General features: G+C 43.4%; 2 protein-coding genes across 4 annotated transcripts in view; one reads left to right on the forward strand and one right to left on the reverse strand.

Moving 5' to 3' along the window:
- LOC148379290 (uncharacterized) overlaps positions 1-15,470 on the reverse strand; it is a 28,869-nt gene that overhangs the window by 11,640 nt on the left and 1,759 nt on the right. For all 3 annotated transcript variants that reach the window (XM_088366378.1, XM_088366377.1, XM_088366379.1), the window contains exons 3-4: positions 15,012-15,062; positions 7,724-7,772 (exon numbers count right to left, since the gene is read on the reverse strand). In XM_088366378.1, the coding sequence (XP_088222504.1) occupies positions 7,724-7,772; positions 15,012-15,062 (100 nt within the window). The remainder of the gene's footprint in view (positions 1-7,723; positions 7,773-15,011; positions 15,063-15,470) is intronic.
- Positions 1,911-12,036, forward strand: ntf3 (neurotrophin 3). Its single transcript, XM_088366366.1, has 2 exons — positions 1,911-2,053; positions 10,311-12,036. The coding sequence occupies exons 1-2, from the start codon at positions 2,036-2,038 to the stop codon at positions 11,172-11,174; spliced, it is 882 nt and encodes a 293-aa protein (XP_088222492.1). The 5' UTR covers positions 1,911-2,035; the 3' UTR covers positions 11,175-12,036.

The following is a 15,470-nucleotide window of genomic DNA, read 5'->3' on the forward strand; positions in this document are numbered from 1 at the left end:
TACTTTGTCCTTTTTTTTTTGTTGTTAACACAACGTTAACCACTTTCTATGCGGGAATTTGTAACTAGTAGAAAGTAGGTCAAAGGCAAGGAAACACCTTTGGCTGCTTTCATGTATTTTTCACGGAGAAAAGCATCTATTTAATTTGGAGCAAATAATTGATGGGAAATATGCATAATGGATGTTGTGTGTAGAACAGTTGGATATACGCATCATCCAAACAGAGGCTTGGCTGAGCTTCTACTTTTTCCTTTTTCTTTTCATCCGACGCGAACTTTATTGACTCAGGGTAGGTTTGTTCGCAACGCCCTGTTTGGAAATGGTGTAAAGGTTAGTGCCGTGTGGGGACGTCACGGAGGGATGCTGAGTCGTGAAAAAGTGACACAGCAAAGTCAATTGCTAAATCGGGGAAAGTTGCTTGTAAAAAAAAAAAAGCTGGGTGAAACAAAAATGGCAATTTCAACTTTAATCCCCCCCCAAAAATTGTTGTATCAATTTTTTAATAAATAAAATGTTATGATAAAAATGCTCTGAAATTCACAAGGACACACCCTGCTGAGCAATAAAAAAAAAAAAAGCTTGGATTTTTCATGACGTCAAAGCACTTTATTCCGACTTGAAAAATTCAAGAGGCTTTATTAACCTTGCTCATTTCCACCGTTACACCTTCCCTCCATCCGCGATTCCCTCCTAATGCTTCTCTCTCCCAGATAAGAGTGTAGGATAAATAATGCAGTCTTCTGCTCTGATTATCATCCACGCGTTTGCTCTGAAAAATGGAGCGGAGGAAATCACCTCGCCTTCCATCAGCGCCGAAATTAAGTTGGCTAGCCTTTGCTGGCTCTCTTGTGTACACTGCAAACACGTTCCCTGTTAATTTGCCATTGTCCTCGTATTTGTTGGCTGATTAATTATCGGAGTCTTGTCTGACGTAAACGATGCGCCCGACAATGACTTCAATAGGAAGCGTGTCTGCTGTTTATCGCCGCCATTGTTCTCGATGCAAACAAAGATGAATTTAATCTCCCGTTTCAAAATTTACTTCTTTCTGGTGAGGCCCGGGCGATTTCAAAATCAAAAAGCGCCATCCAATTTGCTCTTTCATCCAACATCAGACTTCTCGTCATCTTTTCTGAGTCATAGTTTCATTTGTCAGCTGACTAGTCTTTTCTTGCTCCCCCCCCTTTGCCTTGCTGCTTTCATATTTGATGATTTCACTTTTTTGGTCCAGGAAAATAATTACTCAGCTAGGCATCATGCGGCGAGCCCGAGGGGCTGCGTGAAGAAAAGCATTGGCGTTGTGGACATTAAAAATGCAACGCACGCTACAAGGATGACGCTGGCAAAAGGGACGCCGAAACAGGGAGCTCTCGTGATGTACGATGAATGCTTTGTCATGGCGGGAATTTTCCAACAATATATTTAGTCGCATTTGCACGCCCTGGATGTTAAAAAACGAGGGTTGATTGAGCCCAAAAAAAATTATTATATTATATACATTATTATTATAATAAAATCTCGTCCGTCCGTCAGCAACTTAGCCGTCGCTACAAAACATGCGATGAGATATTTGTCATTTATTCTCGCCTGTCTGTCAAAATATGTCTTGACGTGAAACCGGTTCGCCGGAATCGATTAATTGACTTCGACTCGACTGTTATCGCACCGCGGAAAATATGTCAATAAAATATATATTTTTTCATGTTTACACAATGTGCATTTCCAAATTGGAAGTCGAACTCCAGGTATAGCAGCCGAGAGCCATCTGTCCTGCATCGGAGAGTGTGTGTAGATTATGTTGGAAAGGGGTGAGAAAAGAGGGGGGGGGGAGAAAGAGAGAGGAAGAGAGCGGGAGAGCGAGAATTACGCACACCCTGATCCTCTCCTTCCTTCCTTCCAGAAGCAGTGTGGCGGCGGTGGTGCGAAGGCGCTCGGCAGCCCTCCTGAGTGAGAGAGAAGTTTTTCGCCAGAGGATTCTGTCCAAGAATTAAATCACCTTCATGTCGACTCTGTTGGATACTAACCGGCCGTTGCTATGGTTACCTTTATTACGGTAGGAGGACTAACTTTGGTTACTGATTCAAAAGAAATAAATCAAATGGAAAAATTAGAACTCTGCTCGTCTTCAAGTGGCGGAACTGAACTTGGCACCGAAGGCGGCGTTCGAATCTTTGAAGGGCTGCAGAGTAAATATTGACCTTTTTTTTTTTTTTTTGTACAACGCACGTTATGTATTTAAAAAGCTACTCTGGGCCAATGCAAAAAGCACAAATGAGAGGGAGGAGAGATTCCCCCCCCCCCCCGTGTCTTTTGTGCAGGTAAGAGGGGTTGGGTTTCGAAAAGTTGCGCATAAATATTGTGAGCGTCCCCTGGAGCTGTGAGGAAAGGCGTGCGGACGTGTTCGAGGGAGTGGAACGAGCTGATGTGGTCCAGCTTGCATTTTGGGAGGCGTGAAGCCTTGTCGACTTGCTCATATATTCACTTTATAATAATAAAAAAAATGGCTTCTTTTGGGAAAGTTTGTCAAAGTGTAAAGTTCGGAAACGTGTCGGCGCGACGGCTTGGCGATGCAGGTGTGAGGGTTTGGCCGCATTTTTTTTTTTTCCTCCGCTGAGAGTCGACTCGAGCGCTTGTCCGCGTGCAAGGGGGCTGGAGAACAGCTGTTGCAGCGGCGGATTGGATGCCCTCCCGCCTGTGCCATGCAAGCGAGCAGCAGGGTGAGGGGAATTAGGAGACCAGGCATGCGCCAGTGCTACATATGTCGACTTTATAGGCCCCGGCGAAAAAGATGCCAACTCGTTTTTGGGCGACAGCTGCGTCGATTTGTTGACAATTTTTTTTGCCATGCTGCTGGAGTTAGCAAAACGGCCATGTTCAAAATCCCGGCTCGCTTCTCGAGCCCATCTCCCTGAAATGTTGACTTTGGAAGGAGTCGTCACATCTTCCCAAGAGTCTTAATAGTTTGCTTTTGCTTGCAAGAGCGGACACTTAGCTGTGTAAACTAAAAAAAAAAAGCGTGTTGATAGCGATCTGGACCCAAAATCATGAGTCCAGATTTTACAGTAGCGATCAGGTTGCCACTGTACCGGTTTCGCAACAAAAGACGAGAAGGAGAAGAATTTTCCTCCAATGTCTGTTTTTTGTTTCTGTCTCTTCCGTGAGAGCGCTGCTCGGATTCGCGAGGCTCTCCTGGGAAGACGTCGAGATACGGGAGTGTTGGAATTTAAGTTGTCAGACGAGAGAATACCTTGATGGGCTTTGACCTTTGAACCCTATCGTCTTCCGATCGTCTTCGCCGACTAAAGACATCGGCGGTGCTTGGATCGAGTTGTTTCCTTTCATCTTATGCGGTTGTAATTTTCGGAGCCCCGCCGGCCCCCGTCATTGTTTATCCTTTTTCGCAGAGTGTTTATACGAGGCGCATTCTTACGGCTTGTACGAGTGTTTGATTAAACGCATGCCGCGCGGATCGGGCGATCGCGCGGCACGATGGGCGAAGAAACGTACGACGTGAGTTATTGCTCGCGTTTATCTTAACACGTAACTATGACGTTAAAAAGTGAATAATGAGCAGCGTCTTTGCTCTATTGATCGGGACGGACGGGAAGCGCTGATAGCGATCAGACGGTTCCGAGGTGATCTTACGCATTCCCGGCACTTCGGTTCCGACCCGCTAATCTACGCCCTCTGTTTGGAATCATTGACTTTATCTCCCTCACTTTTGCTGCCCTGATATTTACGGACCTCATTTTTCTTTTAACCGGCCCCAGTTTTCAACATCCCCATTCATCTTTTGTCTTTCCACTTTCAAAACGCGCCCTCTGCGACCTGCTGATAAGAGCGGCGGAATAACGCTGATAAATGGACTCCTGAATTCTATAGCATTTCACTTTGAAGCATCTGTCTCGCCTAGCGACCGAATCCGAGTCGACTTTGGAACGATTGTTAGCAAGTGTATACAAGCGCGGACTTGGTTAGTGAGTTGGCAGCACAGTGGCGGATCTGTCAAAGTGCCACGAGATGCCCGTCGGTGATCTGTGGCAACGTGTTAGTCTGGTTAGTGGCCGCTTTGATATTTGAACTGACAGACGCTCGAATGGCCGGCGGGCACAAGTCGCTGCCCAGTGTGTCAACCGCACACAAGCGCACACACACAGGCGCACACGCACACACCTAATCCTTGCTTGTCCTGCCATTTGGTTTTAACCCGAACCTTAAAATAAAACTAATCCTAACTTTAATCTCTGCAATGAAGCTAAATATTGAACCCTAAATGTGACTCTGATAAAACTCCTCGCAATGTTGGCGAATATGTCGCAAATGCATTCGACAAGGAGATCCGCCCTAATGTGCATCTGCCCACGCATCTCCGTTTTATTAGTCAGTGGGAGAACAAAGTGAAAGTCCGACTCGTGCGGTCCCGCCGGAGAGTGGGATGAGAAGAATTGGACCGACATGTGCAACTCATCAGAATTATTTGGTCTTATTGTTTACATTCGGTCAGGGGCCCATTAAATCAAACGCACGACGGGCTTACAGTATACTGTACTACAACACGGTTTAAATGTTGACGTTTTAGTCGAGCACTCCGAAGTAACACAGAGTTCGGAAATATTGTTGCTGTACATGATTCTTTGATTAGCGGAATGGCAGCTGACTCCTAGCATGCTAATCGCTATCTAGCCTTGAGGCTAATGTTAAGCAGTCGTTGCCATTTTAGCTAAGTTAAGCCAAGTTGTCAGCTACATTGCAGGTTATAAAATAAAACAATCTTCGCACTTTGGCGGTGAGAAATATATGATTCACTTTAACAAGTCTTTGTCACAACACGTTTTCAACTTTTTAGATCTCTACGGAACTTGCCTGATATTGATTGATTGATTAGGGCTACACGGAAAATTAAAACCTCAAATGAAGTATCGTATAATATCTCATTCGGGGATCATAAGAAGAACAACGGCACTGCATCCTGTATCGAGGCGCTTTTCCGAGCGGAAACTTGGCTATCATCTATTGTTTTTCGCATTTTGAGGTGGATCATGTGCGCTCAGTTCGGCTTGCTCTGCTACCAACTTTTTTTGATAAGGATCTATCAACAATGAACAATTACTGATTTTCTCATTTTAATGCGATTGTTTGCTTGCACTTAGTAAAATTAATTTATTAAAGCTGTTCCAGGAGTTCCTGGGCCTCAGGACATTCTTCAGATGTGACTGCTAAATATACAGTACCATGAAAAAGAGTTGGATCCCTCCAGATCTTTTTTTTTTCCTCAGTCACCACACTCTTGTTTGATTTGAATATCACATAAAGACTGCCCAAGTAATTATGAAATGGAGTTCCTAAATGGTTTAATTTATTATTGTAAAAAAATATCCCAGCCTATATATTAAAAAAAAAAAAGCAATTTTGAATGACTCGTCACAGAATCGGTAATACAAAAAATCTGAATTGGATTCAAGTCTGGACTTTGTCGAGGTCCTTAAGTAACAGAGCTGCCGCAGACCAAAGTGTTTTTCTATTTGGAAATATTTACAAACTATTTGTGAAAATGTCTGGGCGATCACCCAAATGTTTATTGGCAAATGTGAGCCAAGGCTTTGTATTGTTTTTGTCAGTAGTGGTTTTTGCCTTGCTTATGAATTCGATTTTCGCCCGGTGTTATTGCTGAAAGGCCTGAAATTCTCAGGATTCCATCCAGGGTTCTTTTGTGAACTCCTGGATGAGTCGTCATAGCGCTCTAAGCATGATGCGTTGCTTTTTGACATCTTCTGGCTTACTTCACTTTGTCTGACTGACAGGACAGTATTTCATTTAGAAACTGGATTCCACATTTACTTGGGTTGTCCAAAATCGGCTTGATCCAAAACGCTCAAGCGTGATATATCTGCGAGAGCAAAATGTGAAATCATTTTTTTCATGGCACTGGAATCAAAAAATAATTAGTTTGAAGAAAGGTGCTCAGTTCCAATGTCAAGTCAAAGTAAACTTGGTCACCCAGCACAAAACGTTCGGCAGTTAATCATCTACTCACTCCAGGTAGAACCCCCCATATAAAAAAAAAATTCTATAGAAAGAAATTCCTGCATTTGAATTCATGTTCTTTGTCTCGAAAGTGGCGAAGCAGTTGTGCTCCTCGAGTTTGTCCCGTGTCCAGATGATTAACAAGTGCAGAGGCCGCAGACGATAAAATACTATCAACAAACACACAGATACACACAACTGAGGAAGGTCAAAGCCACTGTAGAGCCTTACAAGTCTATTCTTGTGTAGGTGATTCCATTAGGCTTGACGCTGGATTAACTTGGCCTGATCTCTGCGGGCGATTCGCTTATAATACTGAATCAACTGTACTCTCTGTTTTATACACACGCGCGGCTCGTTTGGATTCGAACGATCTCTTCCTGTGAGTGCAAACAGGTCTACGAGCTCACTGACATCGGAACAACTATTTGTTTTGTAACCGTTGGACACCATGAGAAGGATCTTACAGGAGCATCCAAACATTTCACTGGTTCATAGAAGGAAAGATTTGTTGATCACTAACCACATTGACAACAGTTTTTTTTTTTTATGATAAGGGGCTGGGGGGGTGGGGGGATACAAATCATGCCAGCTAATTGTGGCGTGATTATAAAATGACCAGTTGGAGGGCGAAATTTCCATGACAAGACTCCAACACCGTGTCATTGGGGGAAAAAGTGGCAATAAATCAGATTTGGTATCATAAGATTCATCTCTAAACAGGATGTTCTCCATGGAACAAAGAACAGAGGGTATGCATAATGACGTTTAAAAACAAGTGTTATAAACAAAGCTGTCCTAACATTTGATCGGAAATCAATCAAATCAGCTGTTGCTAGCATGACCGCTAACAACCCGCGACGCCTGCGCTCTCGAACTAGTTGTGTCACGGCGTAATAGCTCCATGACTCACCTGCCTGAAGGCTCCTGAAACGAAATTCCCTATTATCATTGGAATTCTGCCCTTCCCTCTTAACTGAGCTCGACAACCTCCTGTGCAGGTTGGAGGACGAAACGTAGATCTGTATCAAATTCTGTCTTCGTAACTCTTGCGTTGCTGTTCAGCGTTCCTGGGCTGTTTATTATTAGGATCATTAGGAGGATAAAAAAAAAAAAAAAAAAAAACGAGCCGCAAACATGACCTTGAGCTTGACATTTTTCTCCATGCTTGACATTTTTCTCGCCGTACAAACATCTGGAGTCGACTGGGCAGTATTAGCGCTCAGACGCCGCGGGGTGAAAATCCCCGGGGAGGATTTGCTGCTTTGGCACACTGTCCTGTAAAGCTTGGACACTAAGCGCCCGCCCGGTCTATACTATCAACGTATTCACACCGCCGTTAAAAGGTGATGCCGATTACTCCCCCAGTGTGTCGTTTATTTGGACTCTTAAGCTCGAGGTTTATTTCCAAGAAGTAGTTTATAATTCATAGCCGCGCCTAATTTAATATCAGTGATGGAAAGGCTCCAATAAACACGAGGCTGCCTCCGAGCGCACGCCGTTCCGACCGTGACTGACAAATCTCTTTTACCCTTTATAGCCAAACGCACAAGTTCAATTACTTTGGTCTAAATTTCAATTTGGAAAAAAAAGTATATTTGAAATAATTAAAATTTTATATTTATATTATATATATTTTATTTTATTTATTATATTTTATTATATATTTATTTATATATACTCATTAAAATGATCTTACCTTCGTGTCCCGGAGAGGTGCTGCAATGGTTGGACAATTCCATCAGAACCTGCAAAACCAAACAGTGTTGTTGAAATAAAAAAAAAATATATTTTTTAATTTAATTTATAAAAACAGTATGAAATAGAATATAAAGAATCAAATGCTGTTTGCTACAATTTAATGGACACTTTTGATATTTACACCTTGGCCTCCTGGGGGCGATGTAATGAATGCATGGAGATGTTGACTTGTTTTTTGCAGAGGATAAAGAATACATGCCCGTGAGTGTGGTTATATCTGTTCAAATATTTATAGCTCATCGCCGCGAGACTGACACCATGGGTTAAGCCCAGCTATGGCGTTTTGAATTATTTGTCAACATGAAGCTGAACAAGACTTTATTAAGTGAAGTTATTTTTAGATACCGAACATATATTTATCTCAGTTTGATGCTTTATTTGACACAAGAGTTGTTAAACACTGCTGCATCATTGTGACGAACGTTTACGTTCAGCGTCACGCTGCAACCATGTGACGAATGTATATTTACGGCCGCGTAAAGCCGTCACTCGGAATATAAAGAAGTGAATTGTTGTGCTGTTTGAATGAGCCGCTTTGTCGTTAACAGCATGTGTGGGAATTGTCAGCATAAAATATTGCGGTTTCCATCAAGCATCCGATCCATTAATCAGATTCTTACGGGTGCAACTGGGAAATGTATTCATAAAAGTTAATAAAAACAAAGCAGACCTCCACATGAAACAAACTTATTTGGATGTGACTGGTTATTAACTTTTTCGCTTTAGTTCTAATATAAAGCAAAACATCCTTTTCTGAGGCTTGATGAGAAATCATGATAAGAACTTGTGTGGTTAACGCTGACACTTAAATAAAAAACAAAAACAAAATGTCATTAAGCCCTAGCCTGACATTTGCTTTTATTTTAGTGACAATGAAAGACAGCGGGAGGGAAGACAAACAAACAAATACATGTTTCATCAGGATATTAAACATGAAAATAAAAATGTGTTCCTTTCATAGTCTCGAGATTTTCAAAAAGATAATTTCACTTCATTACAGCGCTTGATCAAAAAAAAAAAAAAAAATCTTTTTAACGATTTCAATTCACCCCGACGTGTCATCTGACTTGATCCATTTGACTTTTATTCGCTTGTCGAATCCGCCTGGTTTAAGCCTTTGAGGACATCTGCACGATTAAACTTTCAATTGTCACCATCGATGAAACGGCCCAGATCATTGGCAAGACACCAGAAGAAGATGGAGCCAGTACAAATTATGAGTATTATTCAAAAAAAAAAAAAAAAAATCACATGGAGCACTGCGGCGGCGCGAGACAATGCCCCCCGAAACTTAGCAATCCAGATTTGCCCGGTTTTATATCGACCGCAAAACCATCTGAATGTCACATGAAAAAATAAACTGTCCTTGAGCAAGTCTCACAGGCGCATTATGACCTTCTTGTAAACATATTTCATGCTGTTTACAACTTCATGACACTTTGAGGCGAAGCATTTTTCCGACGATGCCTATGACATGTCACGATTTGACATGATTTGACAAAATGACCAACGGGCGCTTCACGATCCTTGTAACGGATCGCGATAAACTGTCGCCATAGTAACCCCGGCTCACCTACTTTCGAGGGCTAGGCAGAAAAAACAACTAGTGACCAAAAGGCCGACCGTAAGGTAAACGCAACTTTGCAAAACTTTTGTGAATGCGAGGAATTCTCTTTGGGCTCCCCGAGGCGTCAAATGCTTCTTCCTGCCCGAACCTGCCACAGGAGTAATTTACAGGATGTACAGAATGCATTTGGTCTTCGCAGGAAAGCAAGGTTTAGGATAATCGTGCTCGTTATCGGCCGTTCAGTGAGTACTCTTGTCATTTCTTGAACAATGAAATCAGATTAGATCCCATCGCTGCTTTTGGCAAGTTATCATTATACTAGAGGAAATTAAAATGGGTATTTAATGTGATATGTGCATGGAAATATAGCAGAACTTGAGGGTGTGTGTAATTGTGAAAGGAAGAGCGTGTCCACGTGACGTCAAGAGAATTCCGGGGTTTTGAACAAAACAGCTGTATAGCCTTGAGTGAAGCGCTTATCAATGAGGCCAATAGGGGAAGATAAAATAAGACTGCGGGGCGAGAGCGATGGAAAGGGTCGTCGGGGAGGCGGAATGGCGCCTGATCGGCATGTGTGTTGGGGGGGTAGAAAACAGTGAAGTCAATTTGTGGCTCTGAAATGATGGGGCTGAAAATGTGACATCTTTTTACGTCTGTTTGGGTTTTTTTTAACTTTTATTATCAATGCTATTTTTTTTTCGAATGTCATGCAATGTTTTCAAAGTCCTTTTGGGGTAAACGATGTTTCTTTCAAGAAGTGGAGGATTGTACCCTGGGGTGTTTTTTACTTCCAAGGCTTAATTTGCAACGGAAACGAGCACGTGTAGTCGAAACCGTCTCTGACATGGTGTAAGGTTGTCAGCTGACGTGAAGTTTCATCTTGGGGAGAATTCAAACATCACAACAAAATGACTATTTGGAGTTCTCAAACTTGCTCTCTTCCTGTCTGTCTTTGCAGATCTTACAGGTGAATCTAGTGATGTCCATCCTGCTCTACATGATGGTCCTCGTGTACCTCTATGGTATCCAGGCAACCAACATGGACAACAGTCGCCAGGGGCAACAACAACAGCAGCAGCAACAGCTCCCGCCGACAAGTCCGGATCCTTTAAACTCCCTCATCATACAGCTTCTCCAGGCTGACCTGACCAGGGGGAAGAACCGGGGGAACCAAAGCCAGCAGGGGAAAAGCCGGGACGTGGAGCACCGGGACGCGCTGCCGCCTCTCCTCAGTGCCGACGGCGACGCGGAGCACTGGAGGGAGGAGGCTGGCCGGGGCGGCGAGGGCCAGGTGATGATGTTGAACTCGGAGCTACTGAGGCAGCACAAGCGCTTTAATTCGCCCCGGGTGCTGCTGAGCGACCGGGCGCCGCTGCAACCGCCGCCGCTGTACATGGCGGACGACTTTGTGAGCGGCGGACTGATGGGCGAGAGGTCCGTAAACAAGACCCGGAAGAAGCGCTACACGGAGCACAAGAGTTATCGCGGGGAATATTCGGTGTGCGACAGCGAGAGCCAGTGGGTGACTGATAAAACTCAAGCGGTGGACACCAGGGGGACCCCGGTCACCGTTTTGGACAAAATTAAAACCAGCGCGGCGCAGGATATTAAACAATACTTTTACGAGACGCGCTGTCGGACCCCTCGACCTTTTAAGGGAGGCTGTCGGGGCATCGACGACAAGAACTGGAACTCCCAGTGTAAGACCACGCAGACTTACGTGCGGGCGCTGACGCAGGTTCGCAATTCGGTCGGCTGGAGGTGGATACGCATCGACACCTCCTGCGTTTGCGCACTGTCCAGAAAACGTCACAGGACGTAAACCTCCCGACCGACGTTCCGTTTCCAGCTCTCCGCCACGGGATCGTGCACTTTGGTGGCCATCGAAAACGACTGAAGAAAGACCTGGGTCCACTTTCATGCTGCAAATCCGCGAGCTGGTTGCAGCCTTGCTGTTTTGGAGGAACTCATCCGAGTCAGGGTGTGAAGGGGAACTGTATATATAAGTTATTTAAATTATATGAAATGCATGTAGTTTATACATGTTGATCTAAATCTATACGTATGGATATATTTGTGTTATTTATTGAAAGAAGTCTGCTTCCAAAGGAACCAAAAAATCTCTATGACCAGGAATGAACGACAATGGACTACAAAACCGAGCCGGGCTGCAAAGGTGCTTCCCATAAGACTTATTACGTGCCTTGACCAGTGTGGCAAACGTTGGACACACACACACAGCAATTTCCACAAAAAAACAAAAAACAAATTGCTGCAAACTATCAGCGACAAGTTTCAGATTTGTTTGGGCACACACACAAAAGATTCGAAAATTTGGCCAAACCATATCTTCAAACCAAATCCACAATTTGCTGTCAGTGAATGAAGTGATGATAAAAAAAATATATTAAAAAAAAATTGTATTGTCTACACGGATGCCTCTCGTCACCAAACTGATATCACGGGCGATATGTTATTTCCTTTTAATAAAACCTAAAAAAATTCATGTTTTGAAATATTCCATGAACAAAGTAAAATAGCGTGTATTGGTTTACCGCATTATATTTATTCACCACTAGGTTCCTTTTATTTGGTTTGCAAAATAATTTATAAAAAAAAAAAAAAAAGAATAAATACTTCACCCCAAGAATTTATTGCTTGTGAAAATACACGTCTGGAATCAATTTGGGCTTCGGCGTTGTTTTTCAGCGGGACGCTGTCACTTTTTATTCTGTTCGTAATATGATAATCTCCGAATTGGCAAGCGTGGGATCGGACTGCACAAAGTCGAACACAACGGCCAATTTACATCAGCTGTATATGCTTTGACACGGCGCACAGTGGGCGTGGTCAAACTGAAAAATAAATTCCCACGAAAGCTGCTTCGGAAGTCATGCGAGGCCACGTCAAATTTTGAGGGGGGGTCTTACAAAGGGGCAAAGCTGATTTAAGGAGATGCTTGTATACTATGCCGAGGTGGGATTCAATTCCGTAATCTCCTATTCTGAGCGGATCTTATCATTTGCCAGGCTTAAGCGAGGAGATCAGCAACGCCTTCTGATCAAATGTCTGCGTAGATGTTCCTGAAATTAGCGCTTAGCAATTAGCATCCTGACCAAATAAAGAGTGTCTTTCGTGAATCGGTTTTCACAATGCTAAAAGAATCAATCTGCGACTCATCGCAGAAGCCATTGTTTTGGTCCCTTGGCCCGTGATTCAAACATGTGTTATTATTGTGGTTTTAAAATCTGCCTTACCGAAATGACGAATGACTGTTCTTATTTTGATTTTGTACAACTTTAGGGGGGATTTGTGGTTGTACTTTGTCAGAAGCCACTGAGCATCCTTTCCTTAAACCACGTGCAGATCAATTACACGCTACGCTAATGTTGCGCTAATTTTCATCTTGGGCTGAGGCGCGACCCCAACGAGCTTTGGCAAAGACATTTTCGATGTTCTCCTAACCAGTTAAAACAAGCCCGCGGGTAGCCAAATAATTCGTCCAGATGAAGCGGACCTTGGTGCGAGAGTATTAACTTACATCCTTGCTTGCTCGACAAGCGAGAAGAGATGACTAAAGTCTTTCGGCATCGGGTGGCTGCGCTCTGACAGACGTGAGTGCGAGAAATGTCTCGCTGAGGTTTTTAAAGTGTTGAGGCGAGAAGAGGTTTGTGTTTCTTGGACCTTGGCCGCGTGTTAAAAGACGGAAGACAGTAATATTATAATCGGAGGTGTTAAATCAAATCTAATCAGAGCCAACGGTTACGCTTGTCGACGTTTCGTTTTGGTGCCAAGAACGTTTCAACAGCTTTCAGGTCATTTGGTGTCGCTGAATCTGAACGTGTCAGTTACTTTCGAAAAAGCGATTTGGGAGCTATTTCATCGTTTGCTGAAAGAAAATAGAAATAGATCAATTTTGACTTCAGGATTGCCATTTAGCTGCGGCTCGACTGCTATCTGTTAGCCGCTAACAAGGCAGTTTTACGACTCAAAATATATAAGCCACAAAATTCTTGAACAAAGGGGCGGTTTATGTTGTTTATGAATTACCATTTTCTGCTTCTAATCATCGCAGAGAGTTTCCATGTGCGCGAGAACACGATCATCTGCTCCATCTCGCATACTTGAGACTTTGTGGATTACGAAGCGCTTTAGAAGGCCCGGGAGCCGATGCCTCCCTCGGCATCAGACATTCCGCATATCGGCTTTGAAAGGAGCCCCTTAAATACCATCTTTTTTAAACTGCTCGGAATAAAAGTCCTAATATGGTCCTCGGGGAGGCCAACCATCAGTGTCTTGCCAAAAATAGGCCGTTTCACATAGTTGTCTGGATGTATGCCGGCCCTACGGGTCAAACGGAGATCTCGGGCCGAGGATACGACCGTAAAAGTAGCATATGCAGATTTCGACGTTTTTATAAGTAGCTATCAAAGAAGAAAGAGAGCATCCAAGCAAAATGTGACGCTATCGAACGGCGAAGTTTTGCATCTCGCGGGTCTTCAACATCGCAAATGTTTGATAGGGTGGGGAAAGGTTTGTCGTTACGCGGGCCCACGTCTAATTAGGTGACAATGGAAGGCCTGTGCAGGCGGCGGAGGGCGAGACCGTCCCGGTGCGAGCACAAACACATCGGGGGATAACGGGAAAGAGGAGGGGGGGACGGAAACGAGAAGGTGCTTTGCGCACCAGATGACTTGCAGATGTGAGGGCGGCGTGAACATCTGGAGCTCGACGCGCCGTCGACCACCCAGTAGGATGGATGCGTGGACAGAACATGGTTTGAAAAATAAAAATAGGGACTGACCAAATTATTCATTTATTGATTTATTTATTTTCTTCATAAAAACATTTGTTTTGGTAACGTCTACAAACGGTGGCCTTTGGAATCCGATAACATTCAGTTTGTTTTTACAAGGATCTTCACTACGTGTTTTGAGTTTACGAGATTTTTCATCCTGACATTTCATTTGTCTGAGTCAAACTTTTTTTTTTTTTTTTTTTTATGTGGCACAGGGGTGTACAATCACAGCACAACCATTCCCACAACTGTGACATAATATTATTTTAGCCCTTTGCCGAAGTGGTGTCATAACCCACTGACTCGAAATAATACCTCATCTTAAGTTTTCTCACAAGTCAGGGAATACAGTTTGTCATATTTAGACCTTTCGAACGATATATTCTAATTTTAGGGATTTTTAAGCGTCAGTTAATCGAGCTAAACTTCATTTCGATTGGACGGATATTTGACCGAATTTTGTCGGTAACAGTAAAATCATTTCCATGTTATGTTATGCAGCGAAAGCGCTTGGAGGTCACTTGTTCCCTGCGCCAAAACAGAAATGATGAATGATGCCATCATTTGGGGGCTTTGGGACCCCCAAGGTCACCCCAGTGGTGTTGGTTTTTCGATGCGGTTGTGCTCGTGTGAACCCATCACCGCACGCACATGTTTGTACTTTTTGCTTACAATGCGTGCTCCGTCTGGTTTCATTAAAATTCCAATTTTTATTAAACATAGATGAGTCGAGGCGAGAAATGATCGAGAGGCTTTGTAAACATTTTCGGGGGTCACTTAAAAACACCTCGGAAACATATTTTATGAAGAGAAACACATTTTAGGCAATCAAAAAAAAACTAAGAGGAAGTTAGCACGTACCTTCGCAGCTATCGATGTCGGCGTGTCTCGTCAAAATCTTTTTATAACATCCTGTATGGAAGAAGAAACTTATTAGGAAAAAAAATATAACAAAAGACATTGTGACAAGGAAGAGTGGACAAAAAATGGTGGCAAATTCAGTTGTATTTGGTTAATCCTACTCTCGTGGCAAGACGGTCAGATGGATTAGCTGACTTAGTTTAAACGCCGTGTAACTAATTTCGGCGATGAACTTTCGTGTGATTAGGCGGTTGAATAATCAACTTAATGGAAACAATGGGAGGACAAATCCAGTTAAAGCAGGAATTAATGAGGTTTCCTTGAGTGCTCCAATCCACGAATGAGCGTTCGTGACGTCAGCGTAAATCACGACCACTTAGCAGTTTGCCATTCAGGAAGTCGTGGTGCGTTCCGAGCAATGATGCGACAGATGGACATCCTCATGCTCATGGAATGCAC

The sequence above is a fragment of the Syngnathus floridae genome, chromosome 22 (genome assembly GCF_059516105.1).
Source record: "Syngnathus floridae isolate MCC-2025c chromosome 22, RoL_Sflo_1.0, whole genome shotgun sequence".
Lineage (NCBI taxonomy): Eukaryota > Metazoa > Chordata > Actinopteri > Syngnathiformes > Syngnathidae > Syngnathus > Syngnathus floridae.